The sequence below is a fragment of the Callorhinus ursinus genome, unplaced genomic scaffold (assembly GCF_003265705.2).
Source record: "Callorhinus ursinus isolate GAN/ISIS: 27379988/994484 unplaced genomic scaffold, GSC_fseal_2.0 scaffold8, whole genome shotgun sequence".
Taxonomy (NCBI): Eukaryota; Metazoa; Chordata; class Mammalia; order Carnivora; family Otariidae; genus Callorhinus; species Callorhinus ursinus.
The window spans coordinates 36,502,232-36,520,419 of record NW_027397070.1 but is presented as its reverse complement, the minus strand read 5'-3'; the positions used below and the strand labels follow the sequence as shown (position 1 = coordinate 36,520,419).

The 18,188-nt window shown below is 38.2% G+C and overlaps 1 protein-coding gene across 1 annotated transcript in view; it reads left to right on the top strand.

The window, feature by feature from the left end:
- The window catches only part of KCNH5 (potassium voltage-gated channel subfamily H member 5), a 313,954-nt gene that overhangs the window by 49,301 nt on the left and 246,465 nt on the right, over positions 1 to 18,188 (top strand). The window contains exons 5-6 of the mRNA XM_025870498.2: positions 5,489 to 5,604; positions 11,512 to 11,904. Of these exons, the coding sequence (XP_025726283.1) occupies positions 5,489 to 5,604; positions 11,512 to 11,904 (509 nt within the window). The remainder of the gene's footprint in view (positions 1 to 5,488; positions 5,605 to 11,511; positions 11,905 to 18,188) is intronic.

Genomic DNA, 18,188 nt, shown 5'->3' with positions numbered 1-18,188 from the left:
TTCTTCTTCTTCTTCTTCTTCTTCTTCTTCTTCTTCTTCTTCTTCTTCAATTCTTCTTCGAGTTAGAAGACAATAAATTTGATAAAGGGCATCTACACAAAAGGATATCTACACAAATATCATACTTAATGGTTAAAACATTGAAAGGTTTCCCTTTGAGATTATTAACAAGTAAACAATGCCCCCATAGCCACTGCTATTCAGCACTTTACATTTGACTTTCTTAATGTGAAAAGGGGCCAGTGATTAGAGCAAAGGCCCAAGTCCTTTGAGGATTTGCCAAGGTTGGAATTGACATCAATTTCCTACTTGCTTTGGTATTTTTACCAAGAAACTCAGATACCTGGTTGAAAGAGTTGAGTAAAGGCTAATTCTGAATTTTATTTCTAAATTGTATCTGGGATAGTAACTATAATGTGATGACAGCCAACCAATCTGAGTGCACCTCTTCCTCATAATGAATCTTATAATACCAAAACTTCATTCTAGATTGATTTTTTTTCCCTTAAAAAGAATGGCACTGAGTGATGTCAGTGATTCCTCTGACTTATACCATGATGGATGGTAGTAAAAACCATCGAAGGGGAAGGAATCCAGTTTTGACGGAGTAGTTACTATATGTCAGGAACTTTATGTTCTTTATTGCTCTTTCCTATAATTCTGAAAATTAGTATCATTATCTCTGTTTTACTGTTAAAGATCCTGACATGCAAAGTGTGACCGATTTCCAATCCCATGTTCTCTCTATTGCACCATGCTGTCTCATCCTTTCCAGTGGAAACTTATTATTGTGGTTTGGCCACATTAATACCCTGCTCACCTTTTTTCCTACAGCAATTAAGCACATGTTGAGAACACTCTGATTCTGACAGAATTGAACTGTTTTGAACCAAGAAATTTACTGATAATAATTCAAGGGGGCAAAGCATTTTTGTTATCTTTTGTTCCTGGTACTGAGGTCTTGGAACTGTTGTTCAGATAATCAGTCAATGGTACCTGATTCATCATTTGTAATAATACAAAGGGGAAAAATTACAGCCAAGAAATCCATTTCGTTGATTATCCATATGTGTTCTAAAAGAGATGGCCAGAATCTCTGCCCATTTATCCTGTACGGTATTTTCAAACAGATTCCAAAACTGCCAAGCCACTCACAGTGTGAAATATCCGTGCCAAATAGTTATGGCATCTTCATGCCAATAATTGAGACAAAAAATTCTTATAGAATGAAGCAACAGCAAAAATAGCAACCTTCCCCTGTGGGAAGCCAGTGGTTTTCTTTAGAGAGGAAACAACAGATGAAATATGAGTAATTATGCCATGTAGTCTCTTTGGCCAAGAGTATAATTGTTTACCTAAGCTTTTTTCGTATAGATTAGAATCTTGTGTTGCAGTCTAATAGATTGATTTAACTGCCTCTGTGACTTCCTCTTATTTTTAAGATTAGGCAGTGCATGACAAAGAGGTTAATTGCAACCCAGTAGAGCTAAACTAATGTTTTATTAAGAAGGAGATGGCATCCTGAGCTTTTAGGAGAACAAATGTTCTCATAATTCCATGAACAACTCATAGAGCAAGTACTAGGCTCTTCATAGTCAGCTGTCTGTTCACATTACCCCATATCGACCACATCTAAGTAACATCAGCGAACTGTGCTGAATAATCAGTTACACCAGTGAGGTCTCTGTAAAGGTGAGATCAGTAAATGTATCACTGGGAAAAGTTAGAACTGCTGATGTGTCTTTTTTCTCTGACCTAGACAGTATGGCTGCTTTACTTTTTCAAAGTTTGACTGTATAGTGGGGGTTGGTGACAGATCAAATGAACTAATTTAGTTAATAACATAGGCAATTCTGAATGTGTTCAAGGGCACAAAGGGATAGGCATAAGGAAATTCACTGTGGTGTTGTTAGTGATAGTGAAAAATCTAGAAACTACTTAAATGTTCATGAATAGAACATATGCATGATCAGAAAAGAGCAAATGTCTACTACTCTGAGATGATAAAGGTGCAGGCAAGAATCAGTGCCATACAGGTGGGTCTTGAGATGGGGGGACAGAAGGGAAATTGAGGGCTATCTATTATGTTTCTTATGGCTTCTGTTTATTCAATAACATTTGACAAGGTAATCTGAGAGTGAGGAGAAAGGGGTGGTATAGGGGTCTTGAAAAAAATGCTAACTGTTTAGAACTGAAACAGTTCTAAGAAAGCCCTAACCCTGGCCATTATCCTAGGAAATGAGAGAATGCATGCCATTTGATGATTTGTATTTTTCCATATGTCAATGAATTTATTCCTTCAATATCTCTTTTAATTTTTTTCAAAATATTTTCTGCATAAACCTTATTGAACTCTGGGAATAAAAATGGGCTTCTTTCTAAATCCAGTACTCAGAAGTACTAAGATGTGTTACATCACTTGTCTTAGGAAAATGAAGCTTATATATATATATATATATATATATATATATATATACACACTTATATATAAGTATAACATTGCCTTGTAAGTTTCTAGAAATATTCAATGCAATTATAAATCCAGTTGAAGTAAGAAAGAGAAATGATCACAAGAAATATTTCAGGTGCCAACATTGTTACTGTCATCTGAAGATACCCTTACCACTTTTACCCAACCAAACCAAACCAAACCAAACGAAACCCAATGATAATAAAACAAAATGGGGCTTATTTTAAATCTGATTTTTAAAGTTAAAAATAAGTCTTAATTAATTAATGGCCTGTTTTAGGCCAGGCCCTGATAAAGTGCTGAATATGGAGAGATGAACAATAGTGAGAGTGACTGACATGTTAATCAACAACTGCATTAGTGTTGCTCGAGGTATATAGTTTATGGTGTGCAAGCACAGAGGAGTGTACCTCTCTTATGAGTGGATCAGAAAAGTTTCCAGAAGGAGATAATGCTTTAACTGAGTCTGGAGGTGCCAGTAAATGCATGAAAGCCTGGAAGCACTGAATATCATGGGGTGTACAGAGAATTCCTAGTAGATTTAATTTTAGTTTTAAATTTATTCTTTTCTTTTAATTTGCTACTGATTTTAGTAGGGCTGGAATACAGAGTATATATGAATAAGTAGAAGGGGATGAATGCAGAGCAATCTTTGGGATCAGAAACTAAATGACCTATATACCAAGGATATGCAATGTTATACTGAAGACTTCCGGGGGTCTCTTAGAGAGTTTGAAATAAGGGAAGGGCATGGACCAGTTGTGTGCTTTAGAAAGCACTTTGGCAGCAATGTAGAGAGTTGGTTGTGGAGTATATGGTCAGCGAGCAGATAAGAGAGTATAGTCTTTAAGAGGCTCGGGTGGAAGATGATACACTGACATATAGAGATGGAGAGAGGAGATTCAACTTGAGTATTTATTAATAAGTTATAGTCTATAAGGCTTAGAAGTGATTGGATATGTGGATGTGGAGATAATAGTGAAGCAGGATGGTAAATTTCAAGTTTCTGATTTGGGCAATGGAACTATCATGGGCCCATTCACCAAGTCGAGGAATACATGAAAGATGCGGAGTTGGAGAGGGAGGGAGAAGATGATGAGATCAATTTTGGACATGTTGAGTGTCAGATGCCTATAGAATATCTTAGTAAGAGGTGGCTAATGGCTGATTAGATACTAGATAGGTCTAGTCCTCAGAAGAAGAGTCTAGATTGGTGATAAAGATGGCATATTTGTCTTTTACATTGATGTTAAGTTCTTAGAGAGCTGGTGGCATATCTGGGGCTTCCTTTTTTAAAAATTTTTTTTAGCACATTACACAGGGTTAGCCTTAGGGTTACATACAATTCTCAAGGCCTAACATTTTTTTTTCTTTCTAGTCACTAGGATAAAGTCCATTAATTAAGAATTAAGGACCTTCTACCAATTGATGCCAGTTTACCTATTTTCTAATCTACTTGTTGGATACCATAGAGGGAGCTGAACTGGTAGGGAAATACAAAGCTTAACTGAAGTCAGAATTAGCCTGAAGAATGGTAGTAAAGTATGATGTTATCTACCTAGTATAGTTTGAAAGACATTTGACGGGTGTCTGTCCAGGATTTCTTCCTTCATCTTTTGTCACATTGTTTGAAATTTCATCATTGCCATTACAGTCTTTCCTTGGGTCCAGCAGGAGTTTTCCTTGTTAAGGCGTTATGTGACGAATAACCTAGTTAGGGGCACTAGCATAGAAATTATCACATGGTCTTAATGGACTCTTTAATAAATTAGAATCTTTGGGATATGTAGAGAAAGGATAATTGAGATAGGACCAGAGTATGGTTAGTTTGCTCTACTTATTCACATTTCCTTGAAATTAATTATTTTAAGAACAGGAATTTGAGGCCTCAGAAGAAATTTCTTTTTTTTTACGATTTTATTTGTTTATTTGACAGATAGAGACAGTGAGAGAGGGAACACAAGCAGGGGGAGTGGGAGAGGGAGAAGCAGGCTTCCCACTGAGCAGGGAGCCCAATGTGGGGCTCAATCCCAGGACCCTGGGACCATGACCTGAGCCGAAGGCGGATCCTTAACAACTGAGCCACCCAGGCGCCCTCAGAAGAAATTTCTTTCTCATTAAATTCACATCCCTTTCCCCCAGAAGTTAAAGTTACTACTCTTTCAGAAAATAATATTAGGGATTCTAGATATTTAAGGAAGGATCTTTAGCTATCACTGTAGTTGTTAAGAGAGAAATAAGATTTTTCTATGTAACAGGAAAAGATGGAAGTGTGATAGGAACCATAATATGTGAGATTTGTCAAAATTGGGCTTCATTTTCTTATGTGTATATATCTGCACACAAGGCACAGTAGAACTGTTTTTATTAGTCTATAATAAATACCCCAACCCCCAACTTTCAGTGGCTTAACACAACAGAAGGCTATTTCTTGCTCACTTTACAGTCCAAGGCAGGTGATCCTTGGCATATGGCAATCTTCTGTGCACTGATTCAGTACCTCTCCCCGGGGCCTTGTTGTCACTTGCATCCAGCTCGTAGAAAGAGGAAGAAAGTGTAAAGAAGTCTCACTTGCTTCTTATGTTGCGGCATGAACATGTGTAGGAGTGACACACTTCATTTCTGCTTTTATTCCATTGATGAGAACTGGGGACATGGACACAGCTAGATGCAAGGAATGCTGGGAAGTGTATTCATGGCTGGGCAGCTGTGTTCCAGTAACAAATCTGTATAATGCAAGGGGGAGCACAGAATTTTGTGGGCAGCTATAACTTGGCTACTGAGACTATGTAATAGATATGAGCAAGACACAAAGGTCACATATAAAAATTACTCATTACTTTATAGCTACGCTTGAAATGTGATGATGTTTATGCAGAAATAAAATGCTTTAGATTGATAGTTTTTATTAGTTCTGGATGTTGTGCTATTTCTTAGATCCTTTGAATATTAGCAAGAATGTTGGGTTTCATATTCGTTATATGTGAAAAACTGAGACTTTCTCTCCTTACTTTTAAGGTTGGACAAAATTTGCCCGATTGACGCGGGCTTTGACAAATAGCCGAAGTGTTTTGCAGCAGCTCACGCCAATGAATAAAACAGAGGTGGTCCACAAACATTCAAGATTAGCTGAAGTAAGTGGGAGACTAACCTTCCTTCCCAAGATGGTGGTGGTGGTACATGTTTTCCCCCCAAATGATTTAATGTAGGTATTTCTGGGTATTATTTTACAAGTACTTATCTTCTAATTATTTTTCCCTTATGGAATTATAGAAATTTTAAATGTTTCTTTTTATTTTCTCGTATTTTTGAAATGAGAAACTAGTTCATGACATCCCAAGTGGTATTTGTAGAGGGTGAGGTTTTCTTTGAGTAAATGAGATAGGAAGTTCACTCATTTTATCCATTTATGTATGCAGCACACACTCATTGAGAGTTTTCTCTGTGCCTGATACTTTACAAAGGATGTGAAGATGAATAAGCAATGGGCTCTACCATCAAGGAACTAAAGATCAAGCAGAAGAAACTGACAATAGGATATGATAAATAGGATGATAGAGTGCAGTGGGAACACATACAAGAGCATTTACCTAGACTTGGGGCTCTAGGGAGGCTTACCTGAGTGAGATGATACCTGGGGTGAGTGAATCTTGAAGGAAAAATATGAGAAATGGGTAAAGAAGAGATGCAGGTCATTTCTTCCAGGGAGACCAGCATGTGCAAAGGCTCAGAGATGAGAGACTATGATGACTTTGAGTATGAGTTCAGTGTCGGTGAAGTCAGGTGAAGGAAAGGTTAAAGTCATGTAGAGTGAAACAGTGGTGGTTGGTGTCCCATGTGCCAGGGGAATGATATGATCACATTTATGCTTTAGAGAAACCTCTCAAAGGGAGATCAGTCCCTATGGTTTTCTTTGCAATGCCATGTTTTTTTGTATTAATTTAAAAACTTGATTCTAAGAAGGGGTCCATAGATTTCATCAGATTACCAAAAGGGATTTAATCAAAAATGATTAAAAACCTAGTGGCTTTGTGTTGAATGGGTAGATAGGGAAACTAGTTAAGAAAACCTAAGAGTAAATCAGCTAGATTGACCATGGCTTTAAGCAAGGAAACCGGAAATGGAAATGGGCAGATAGCAGATACTCCAAGATTAGAGTCAACACATTTGTTGATAGATAAGAATTGAACGTGAAAAAGAGGATGAGTCAAAGACAACTGGATAGATAGTACCGTGGCTAATAAAATGACAAATATAAGAGAAGGAAGAGAAGGTTTGGGGGCAACGGGAATGAGTTCAGTTTTGGGCATGTTAAGTTTAAAGTGCCTGACAGGAAATCTGAGTGGAGATGCCTCAAATGCAGAGGGATGAAGGGGGGGAAATCGGAGGGGGAGACGAATCATGAGAGACTATGGACTCTGAGAAACAAAGTGAGGCTTCCAGAGGGGAGGGGGGTGGGGGGATGGGTTAGCCTGGTGATGGGTATTAAGGAGGGCACGTTCTGCGTGGAGCACTGGGTGTTACACAACAAACAATTAATCATTTTGATGTACCCAAAACATCAAAAACAAATGATGTACTGTATGGTGATTAACACAACATAATAATAAAAGAAAAAAGGCAGAGGGATTTCTGGGTCTGGCTCTGGAGGGATATCTGGGTCTGAATTTCAGGCCTTGGTGCCCTAGGACTAGATGATGTTACCCAGAGAAAGTATATTGAAACCAGAGAGAAAAGGAATTGAGGACAGAACTCCAGGGCCGCTAAAAGCTTTGTTGTTCATGTGTCTTCTGTAATCATCACTTGTCTTCCTGGTGTGAATGATGCCAAAAGCTAACTCAACTACAAAAGCTTGGCTAAGCACTTAGTGGGCACTCACAAAATATTCTGAGGTAGCTTACCAAAGAAGAGAAAGATGAAATTAAATATATATGTTCATCAGTTTGCTCTGCTGGAGAAAAGTGAGTTGAAGAGCTCCAGAGTAATTTTCTAAACTAGTGGCAGATATTAAATTTGGTTTGGAGAGGGTGTGGAAGTAAAGTTTGTTCCTTGAATTTGGAGGACTCTGGATTTTTCTTGGATCATAGCTAACAGGGGACTTAGAAGGCTTTCTGCTCTAAATAGCACTGTTAGCCTGGGGAGAGATTAATACTTAGATGTGCAATCAGGTTTTTAAAAGCCCAGGCAAGACATTAACATAATTAAATATTAACTAATAATAATAATCACAATATTTTAAAAAACAATATGCAATTAGGACAAGATTTAAAGCAGGCCATTAGATACAACTTCCTTTGTCAGTGATGCTTGTTATAAAGTACTACTTGATTTTAAAGCTTTTTTTTCTCCCTTGAGTTGTCCCTTTTTTTCTACAAATCAAGCTGAAGTGGAGGGACATGTTTCTGTGACTGCTGACTTTCATAGTCATGATTCCTTCTGGGTCTTAACAGTACCTTATTCAGAGTTTTTCTTTTCTCCATTGTACAACTGGGCAAAAACAGAGGAAGGGGACCATAGAGAGGAAAATTTTTTACCTTTGCACCCTGAAACATTCATTGGTTTTTTCCTTCTGCATCAAGTGGGAAGTTTCTTTCCCCGCAATAGCACATGATTTTTTACTTTTATTTTTGAGGAAATTTCACCCCTGTTTCTTCCCATCTGATTTTATTTTATTTTTGCATCGCCTTTGGATTATTGATAGTTCCTTATTGGTCATCTCTAATTCACAAACCTGACTCCAATACAAAACTGTTTTCTGTCAGGTCATAGGCTTGATTTCAGAGAACATGAAGAAATAATGAGATTTTTCAAAAGGTATTTTGTCTGCATGTGCTCTTAGTCCAAAGTTGGACCCAAAAGAAGCAACAAGTTAGCAGAAGGATATCATTTCAAAAATTTTACTCAGAGTCATATAATTTGTTCAACCTGACGATTTGGATTTGCTGTTGAACTTCAGGTTTTCACTTTTCCCAAGACATATAAATTTTATCACAATGCCATCGGGACACCTACATTTGGAACCAGTTCCCAGTTTCAAAGATCTGGGTCTCCTTGTAGGTAGTTCATCAGTTGTCCACAAGAACTGACTTCCTGCTGACTGGCTTCAGCTTTTCACTTTTACAGGGGTGAAGATAAATATCTGTACCAATGCCATGTCCTTGGTTCTGATTCTATCAGTGTCAGTGCTCTCAGATATTCAGAGAGAAAGAACGTGTTTGTATTGGTACAAAAATAATCCGAAAATGTGTTTTCATCCCTCTCCACCTAAGACTCATCACTTCTCAAAGTACAAGTGGACTAGCAACAAAAATGAAGGATTGTTACTCACTGCTTTATAAAAGCGCCCCAGAGTCAGAGTGAAGATTAAAGTCGTGCTCTGCATATGAGAGAGATCAAAGTGTGAGCATGAGTGTCCCTTTGTGGTTGATGCCATGCTCCTCCTCTATCTCTCTGCCGGCTTCTCCTCCCCCTCTCCTAGCATTTCTGGAACCTTTTACATATGCAAGTCACTGTCTGAAGAGCTGGGTCCTGAATGTCTAAGGAAATATCAGACAAGAGTTTTACCTTGGACTGTACATTATAATCACTCAGGAAAGGTTTTGAAAACATAGATCGCACAAGATGATTTTTCGTCAGTGGGGGCGCATTTCTAGGTATGAGTATATCATCGTTTAAAAAATTTCTCCCGATGGTTCTAGTTTGTAGCCAGATTTAAGGAATACTAACTTCAAGAGTGATCCAATTCCATCTCTAGAGAAGACATCTTATGTTCTGCCAGCGTGCTGAGCAGGGTCAACTTGTCTATAAGCAGTGTGTGGGACCATAGCATTTTTAGGGGTCCATGGGATGTCCGAATTTCTATTAACAGTAGAAGGAAAAATGGAACTTTTAGGTAAAAAAGTTGGATTTATAATAATTTATTCTTCCTTGTAACAAGGCAGTTGTAAAATGCAATTTTTATTTTATTTTATTTTTTTTATGGAGAAAAAGGGGTCCAGGAAGGCAAAAATGCCTAGGGCCCATGAAGGTCATAAATGCACCCTCGCACTTGAGTTTATTTTCTTAGTCTGATTTCTTTGTGCTTCAGCTATAGGCTGTGTAAATATAGATGGTAAAATATTAATGTTGACTATGAAGAAAATTTTCATGTTTAACACGGTGAAATTGGAATGGATAGATCAGTGGCTATAAAGAGAAAGAGAAGCCATGATTATGTATGATTCTGTCTACATAAAGCTCTATCCCAACATGAAGCTTACATTCTTGGTAGGAAAATTTGTTGCTAAGTAATCTAAGGCCTTATGGGAGAAATATGGCTGGGGCACTGATAATGAGGATAAATACATAAAAATCTTTCTAAATAGTTCTGATAGCCCCAAACAAACAACAATAGTTATAATACACAACTATTGAGAATAGTAGTGATGTTTTTCACATTTCAAATATTAATAATGGGTATTATAAACTTAGTTTTCAGTTATGTAAGTTCTATGCACAAGAGAAACTTTTCAGGATAATTGTCGAGTTTCAAGAAGTGCTAGTATATTTGTTTTGTTTTGTGGTGTATGAGTTATGTGCTAATAGGTATTTTTGTTTATGTCTATTCTTATATTCAAATATTTAATGCATTTATAACCTTATGATAACTTTTTGACTGCTACCTTCTGGATCCCATTAGTCTTAGAGATGATGAACACTTGGGTATATAAGATGACAAAGCTGCTGGAAATATTTATCAAAGTCCCATTTACAAATTCCTTAACACATAGATTTACTTAGCCTTACCTTCATTGATGGCATGGAACAGAGCTCTCTGATCTATTCCTTCAACTCCTTTTCACAGTTTCCAAGTCCTGGAAAGCAATGCTAACTCTGTGTTTGTTACTTTTGCCCAGCAGTGCCCAGGCCTCTACTCTTGCTCTGTCATCTGCTTTTTCCCTTTGTCTCTTTAATTAGACCTGCTTAGAGTAAGTCAAGGTTCAGATAACCTTGCAGTGAAATTTTTCCATCTGTCAAAAAGCTATGGAGAAGCAAACCTGAGTATTTAGCATTTTCTTTTTTCCAAAGCAAATATGCATCTGGATAGGAAACACAATTCTTTAAGTCCTGTTTGAAGGGAGAAAAGGAAGAAGCAGGCTATAACACTTACAACCCTGTTATCACTATGCCGCTCATTAGGGCCCTTGCTGAGTCCCACTCAACAGCAAGATCACCAACAGTGTGGTCCTGGGGTTCAGCGAGGCCATCAGAATCAAAGTTATGCTCCCTGAGGTGCTAAATATGTATGAAAAATGGATAACGGTGAGTCACCCAAATAACTGTTGGACAATCAGAGATGTGTGATTTTAGGCAGGCTTGCAAGTGAGTATACAGAAAGCAATCCCAGAAGTGGATGTCCAGCCGTGCTGTGGATCAATGTTGGTGTTGGAGGAAGTTATTGAGAGTATATGACTGCTGGCTGACCCCGGAACTGGACCCAGGCAATCGGAGGCTCCTCATTTTGGTCCTTGGAATATACACTCTGCCAACCATTCCCACAGTGGGAGCCATTTTCAAGGACATAGCCTTGAAAGAGTAGGATGTTGTTGAGACCATTTGGACTGTGTATGTGACTGGATCCAGTTAGGGTATCTATTAAGCTTTTAAGATTCTGGTAGGTGGGTGCGGAGGTCTACTTGTCTTACCATTTCCTGTGACAAGCCTTGTAAGTATGTCCCCTTGCTTATTAAACTGCCACCTAATGATCTGGAGTGGTCTGCCCTTTTCTTTGTTCTCTCCTTGCCCTTGGTGTTTGGGGGCCAGTTTGTGAACCAACAGTTGGCCCCTGGAGAGAAAGCCAGATAGAACAGCAGAAAGATTAACTTCCTTTAAACAAACTTTGGTACAACTCAGAAGAGGGAGACAAAACCTTAGGGTCTGACTGGTCTTAAAACCAGGAGTCATGAAAAATTCGCTGTGGTTTGACTTCCAGTAAGTTTGAATTCATTACTAACTGTGCAAAGATGTTCAAGTCATTTATATACACATTGTCTCTCTTTTAGGTTCTTCAGCTGGGATCAGATATCCTTCCTCAGTATAAACAAGAAGCGCCAAAGACGCCACCACACATTATTTTACACTATTGTGCTTTTAAAACTACTTGGGATTGGGTGATTTTAATTCTTACCTTCTACACCGCCATTATGGTTCCTTATAACGTTTCCTTCAAAACGAAGCAGAACAACATAGCCTGGCTGGTGCTGGACAGTGTGGTGGACGTTATCTTTCTGGTTGACATTGTTTTAAATTTTCACACGACCTTTGTGGGACCTGGTGGAGAGGTCATTTCTGACCCCAAGCTGATAAGGATGAACTATCTGAAAACTTGGTTTGTGATCGATCTGTTGTCTTGTTTACCTTACGACATCATCAATGCCTTTGAAAATGTGGATGAGGTAAGTTTCTTTTTATTCTGAGTACTGTGGATCGTATGTTTTGAGAAAATTAAGATAAAAGGAGTTTACAGATAATCCAAACTTCTTTTTTTTTTAAGATTTTATTTATTTATTTGACAGAGAGAGACACAGTGAGAGAGGGAACACAAGCAGGGGGAGTGGGAGAGGGAGAAGCAGTTTCCCCACTGAGCAGGGAGCCTGATGCAGGACTCAATGCCAGGACCCTGGGATCATGACCTGAGCTGAAGGCAGACACTTTTTTTTTTTTTTAAAGATTTTATTTATTTGACAGAGACACAGTAAGAGAGAGGGAACACAAGCAGGGGGATGGGGGAGGGAGAAGCAGGCTCCCCGCAGAGCAAGGGGCCCGATGAGGGGCTCGATCCCAGGACCCTGGGATCATGACCTGAGCCAAAGGCAGACGCTTAACTGACTGAGCCACTCAGGTGCCCCCCGAAGGCAGACACTTAACGATTGAGCCACCCAGGCGCCCCAATCCAAACTTCTTTTTAGCCACCACTTTCAGCCTTCACCCTACTTGCTGTAAATTATAATATTCAATGACTTTAATTTTTATCTGCTTCTTCTTCTTGATTTCTGGTTGATAATACCAATTACTAAGACAGTGGTTGTGGTTCGAAGTTGTGGTTTGAAGAAGTGGAGGTTGTGGTTGGAGGAGGTGGAACAGAAGAAAAGCAGAGCATTTGGGTGTCAAATACAGTTATGAATTAGGTAACTGATAAAGAGAGATGAAATAGATGTATTTTCTTTGGAAAACAGTAGCATTCTTTGCATCCATAGATCTTTTGACTCCTCCTTTCCAGATAAAAATGGTAGCAGTGCTTGAGTTAACATGAAAAAAAAAACCTTTTATGGAAAATCCTCAAATTTTTGCCTGTTTGGTTTCTTCTTTATAGCCTTTGTTTTAAATTTTGTCTAAGTACATTTGTGGTGAGAGACTATATTGGATGACTTCTGATGTCTGGTCTAGTTCAAGGTCCTGTTCGTTCAGTATTACCTGCACAACTAGAAATACTTAAAATGTGGGGGGCACCTGGGTGGCTCAGTTGGTTGGGCAGACAACTCTTGGTTCCAGCTCAGGTCATGATCTCAGGGTCCTGGGATTGAACCCTGCATTGGGCTCTGCACTCAACGGGTAGTCTGCTTGAGGATTCTTTCTCTCTCCCTCTGCTCCTCCCCCTGCTTGCACACACTCTCTCTCTAAAAAAATTAATCTTAAAAGAATACTAAAAATGTGTAAAATCTTTTTTTTTAAAAAAGATTTTATTTATTTATTTGTCAGAGAAAGAGCACACACAAGCAGGGGGAGCAGGAGGCTCCCCGCTGAGCAAGGAGCCCAAAGTGGGACTCGATCCCAGGAACTTGGAATCATGACCTGAGCTGAAGGCAGATGCTTAACCAATTGAGCCACCCAGGTGTCCCTAAAAATGTGTAATATCTTAAAAGAACACTTCATCCAGAGTTTCATAGCTTTTAACTTAATAGTGGATGATTTCCAACTTGCTATAGCAGGCTGATAGGATGCAACCAATAATCTCAACTAATAATGTAAAAATGAGCCAATATAGAATGCATCTATTATTAAAATGTGTTCATAATGATAATATTACAAACTTAATTTCCCTAAAGATTCTACTCTGTCCTTGTAGACTGCTCAGATGGAAAATTCTCTACTATATTGTTGTTGTTACTCTATGTATGTTGGGAGGTAGATAGAAACTATTCAGTGACTTTTTCCCCATAAAATTTCTACACTCAGTTAACTTTAATAATATTAAAAAAACGATTTCCCTGAAAGTTAAGTGTAGATATGGTGTTTTGATGCTGTATACGTTACTTTAAAAATTACAGAAAAAGGAGGAATTATAGTAAATTGTTTCCTAATGTTAGATTCCATTTACACTTGCTTTTAAAGGTACAGTTATATCAAAAACTAATGATGTAATGTATGGTGATTAACATGACAATAAAAAAATAAAAAAAAAGAGAAAAAAAATAAAGGTACATTTATTTCTTTCCTATTTACCCTCTGAAAGGGTGAATAACTCTGAAGGGTGAATTAACTCTGAAAGGAGTTAATTTTGAAAATGTGAAATATGATGAGATGATAAGCAGTATTTGTATTTCATTTACTATATGAATTAAAATATTAAGATCAATATGTTAAGATTTCAGTTATTTAGAACATAGGCATAAAAGGATTTTAATAACAGTAATCAAAAGATTGGCTCAGCTCATAGAAAATACACTAAATATGTTACAAAATAATAAACGCATTTAACATAATATATAAATGTAACAAGAGATCCTCAGCCTCATGCATATTAAGTAAAATGCAGAGTAAAATTACAAACTACACCGACATACCATTTTCACTTAGCACAGTGTTGCAGTGAAAACTCTGTTAACACACTAGGTTGGTGAGTATAGTAGCTAAGAAGGTGCACTGCTTAGCTCATCCTTCATGGAAACCTGGTGTCTGGAGCACAGTTCATAGCTTCCTGGAACCTGCTCTTGGTTTGGGAAAGCCAATTGTTAGCATCTTTTCCAAACTCAGCATTCATTTGGTGAGTCATTACACTGTCACACTAGTAGCTTGAAACTGCACGCAATGGGAGTATTTACACTTAGAAAGCCTAAAATGCTATAAATAAAGGCTTTTTAAATTTTATTTTATTATGTTAATCACCATACATTACATCATTAGTTTTTGATGTAGTGTTCCATGATTCATTGTTTGCGTATAACACCCAGTGCTCCATTCAATACGTGCCCTCCTTCATACCCATCACCGGCCTAACCCATCCCCCCAGCCCCCAGGCTTTTGTGTGTGTGTGTGTGTGTGTGTGACTGACAACTGCTGCATTTTCTCATCTGCTGCAGTTCACACACTGAGGCCGTATTTCCCCAAGGCTACTTTTAGCCAATAATTAAGAGTGGGGGCAATATTATAATTTAGTCTAGTCCTTCTCAATGCAGGACTCCTCTGTTGAGTAACTTTTGCTCTGGGGCTCCCCATTTACCTGTACTGTGGTCTGAGGCTCTTCTACCCCATCCCCCTTCACTCATGTGAGACCCGCATTTTGGTCTGAAGGCCCCTCCCTCCTCCCTTATCTTTCCCAGACCTTTAGCTCAGTAAAACTTACACCTCTAACCCTGACTTGGCAGCACTCCGTAGGGGACCCGAACCGATAAAGTGATGGTACGGGCACTCATACGTTGCTCAAGGGACTATAAATTGGTAAAACTTCTATGAAGAATGACTGACAGTATCTCATTTTGAAGAAAAAAGAAAAAAAGGGCTCAGAGGCAACCACTTTCAAATTGTTTAGGGGATTCTTTTATTATTTGCTTCCACGTCAGCAAACAACAAGATTATGTACCTACCTCTTGGTTTTTCAGTTTTAGGCCTTGTCTTTGACTTCTCAGTCAAAGACTGAGATTTGAGGTTCTAGCCCTTACTATGTCCATGCACTCTTCTCATCACCTCATTTTCACAATACAGGTATATCATTCTTTTGGGTCAATAAATATCATTATGACTACAAATATGCTACTTATGGTGGAACCTTAAACATGCTCTGATTGTTTTTCTGCACTTTCCTCAGAGTTGATAAATAGCTGGATTTATTGTTTGCTTAGTTTTTTGTACTTATCACTAATTCAAACACTAAGCTCTCTGCCAGTTGTCTACATCTTCTCTCATTACATTGGTGCGAGCAATATTCGATCAACATCATTTTCTTAAACAAATCTCTCTTTACTCCCCCCTGCCACATGATTGACTTTGGCTAACTATAATACTCTAGGCTAGAGATAATTAGGATTTCTGACCCTTTACATGTGACCTGTGCTCTTTTTGGAAGTTTGATGTATCCTCCCTAACCCGGGGTTCTGAATCTTTCTGATGATATGCCTTAGTGGGGGTCCGTTTTCATCAGTTTGGCTGGGCACTGATGGTGGCCCTTTTCAATCTGGAGAAGCACGTTTTATGTCTTAATTTCTTTTTCCTGTGATGATTATCTCCACCCTTCTCCCCCACTTTTTTTTTTCTTGCTAGAGCTCCTTTCATTCAGATATTGTACCTTTTGGACTAGTCCTCTAATTTTCTTTTTCTCTTCTCTCCTATTTTCCAGCACTTTCTATTTTTGCTATCCTGTCTGGGAGATTTCCTCAACATTATTTTCTCACTTTCTTTGTCCCTATTGATTGTTTTTGCTTAAGGTCTATTTGGCTTGATTCTAATAGAGCTAAATTAGCTTTCATATAGTATTTGGTATATATATTTCTATATTTTAAATTTTATTATTATAGATTACTATACTCTAGCTGTATCTTCTAAAGATAGTATATGGATTCTGAGAGTCTAACTGACAAGCTTAATCTATGTATATTTATCAAGATTAATTGCATTTTGATTTACTTGAGCATATTCTTTTCTACTTTAAAATGCCTTTCTTTGCTTTTCTCTATGTTTTTATTTCCTTTTTCTTCTTTTCTTCCATCTTTTGGATTTTTTTCTCTCATCTCCTGGATTCCCTCCACTAGTTTGGAAGTTTTTCTGTTCATTGATTACTTTTTTTTTTTTTTAAAGATTTTATTTATTTATTTGACAGAGAGACACAGCAAGAGAGGGAACACAAGCAGGGGGAGTGGGAGAGGGAGAAGCAGGCTTCCCACTGAGCAGGGAGCCCGATGCGGGGCTCGATCCCAGGACCCTGGGACCATGACCTGAGCTGAAGGCAGATGCTTAATAACTGAGCCACCCAGGAGCCCCTCATTGATTACTCTTAACATTTTTAACATCAATATGTGGCTTATTAGTATCTTTACCCTTCTCCTAATTAATTCAAGGACCTCTGTTCATCTTCTGATCTTTCAAATTATTATTGTCTTGTATTTTGCTTCTATGTTGTTTTTAACTTTCCCTTTTAACTATTATATTGTTGTCTTATTTAATTTCAATACTTATTTAGATATATCCACATGTCTACCAGTTTCTTTGCTCACATTATTTTATGCATTTTTTTTAAATTTTTTTATTGTTATGTTAATCACCATATAATTACATCATTAGTTTTTGGTGCAGTGTTCCATGATTCATTATTTGTTCATAACACCCAGTGCTCCATGCAGAACGTGCCCTCCTCAATACCCATCACCAGGATAACCCATCCCCCTCCCCCCCTCCCCTCTAGAACCCTCAGTTTGTTTTTCAGAGTCCATCATCTCTCATGGTTTGTCTCCCCCTCTGACATACTCCCCTTTTCTTCCTCTCCTGTTATCTTCTTTTTTCTTTTTCCTAAAATATGTTGCGTTATTTGTTTCAGAAGTACAGATCTGTGATTCAACAGTCTTGCACAATTCACAGCGCTCACCATAGCACATACCCTCCCCAATGTCTATCACCCAGCCACCCCATCCCTCCCACCCCCAACCACTCCAGTAACACTCAGTTTGTTTCCTGAGATTAAGAATTCCTCATATCAGTGAGGTCATGTGATACATGTCTTTCTCTGATTGACTTATTTCACTCAGCATAACACCCTCCAGTTCCATCCACGTCGTTGCAAATGGCAAGATTTGACTTCCTTCTGGTTCAGTTCCTGTGGGTCGGCTCTGTATTATCTGTTACATGACATCCAACTTTCTGGAACATACTTCTTCAGGGAAACTTTCCTACATTATGTTAAAAAAATTCAACTGAGTAAATTTTAAAGATCGTATTGGCTTTATTCAATGATTCATGAGTTGGGCAACATCCCATCTAGCAAACAGAGAGGAGCTCTGAGGAGCTGTACAAAATAGAAGACTTTTATAGACAGAAGGGGGCAAGACGAGGACATTATTAGCAAAGAGTGGGTCATTTCAGGCAAGGCCACCTTCCTTTAGAAGGCAGGGGTTCTGTCAGGTGGGTTACCTCACTAGTGCTGACCAGGTAATTCCAGATGGACTGGTTAAGATTACATTCTTGGGAGAGGCTGAAACTGCAATTAAGTTGGTGTTAAGTCTTGGTTTGGTGACATGGGCTTAGCACAAGTGACTCCATTTTGGGCCTCTTGTTTTTTAAAAAATGATTATTTCCAAGCAACTGTAATGAATATCTTCATCGTATTTTATCTTCATTTATGTACCTGAGTACACATTAATGTAAATAAAGTTATTTTTCTTTTGTTGCTTTGTGTGTGTTCATGAGCACTGTAACCATTTGTTGTGTGATCTGGGGTCTTATGCCTTCCCTAGAACATGTTTGTTGTGAGCCT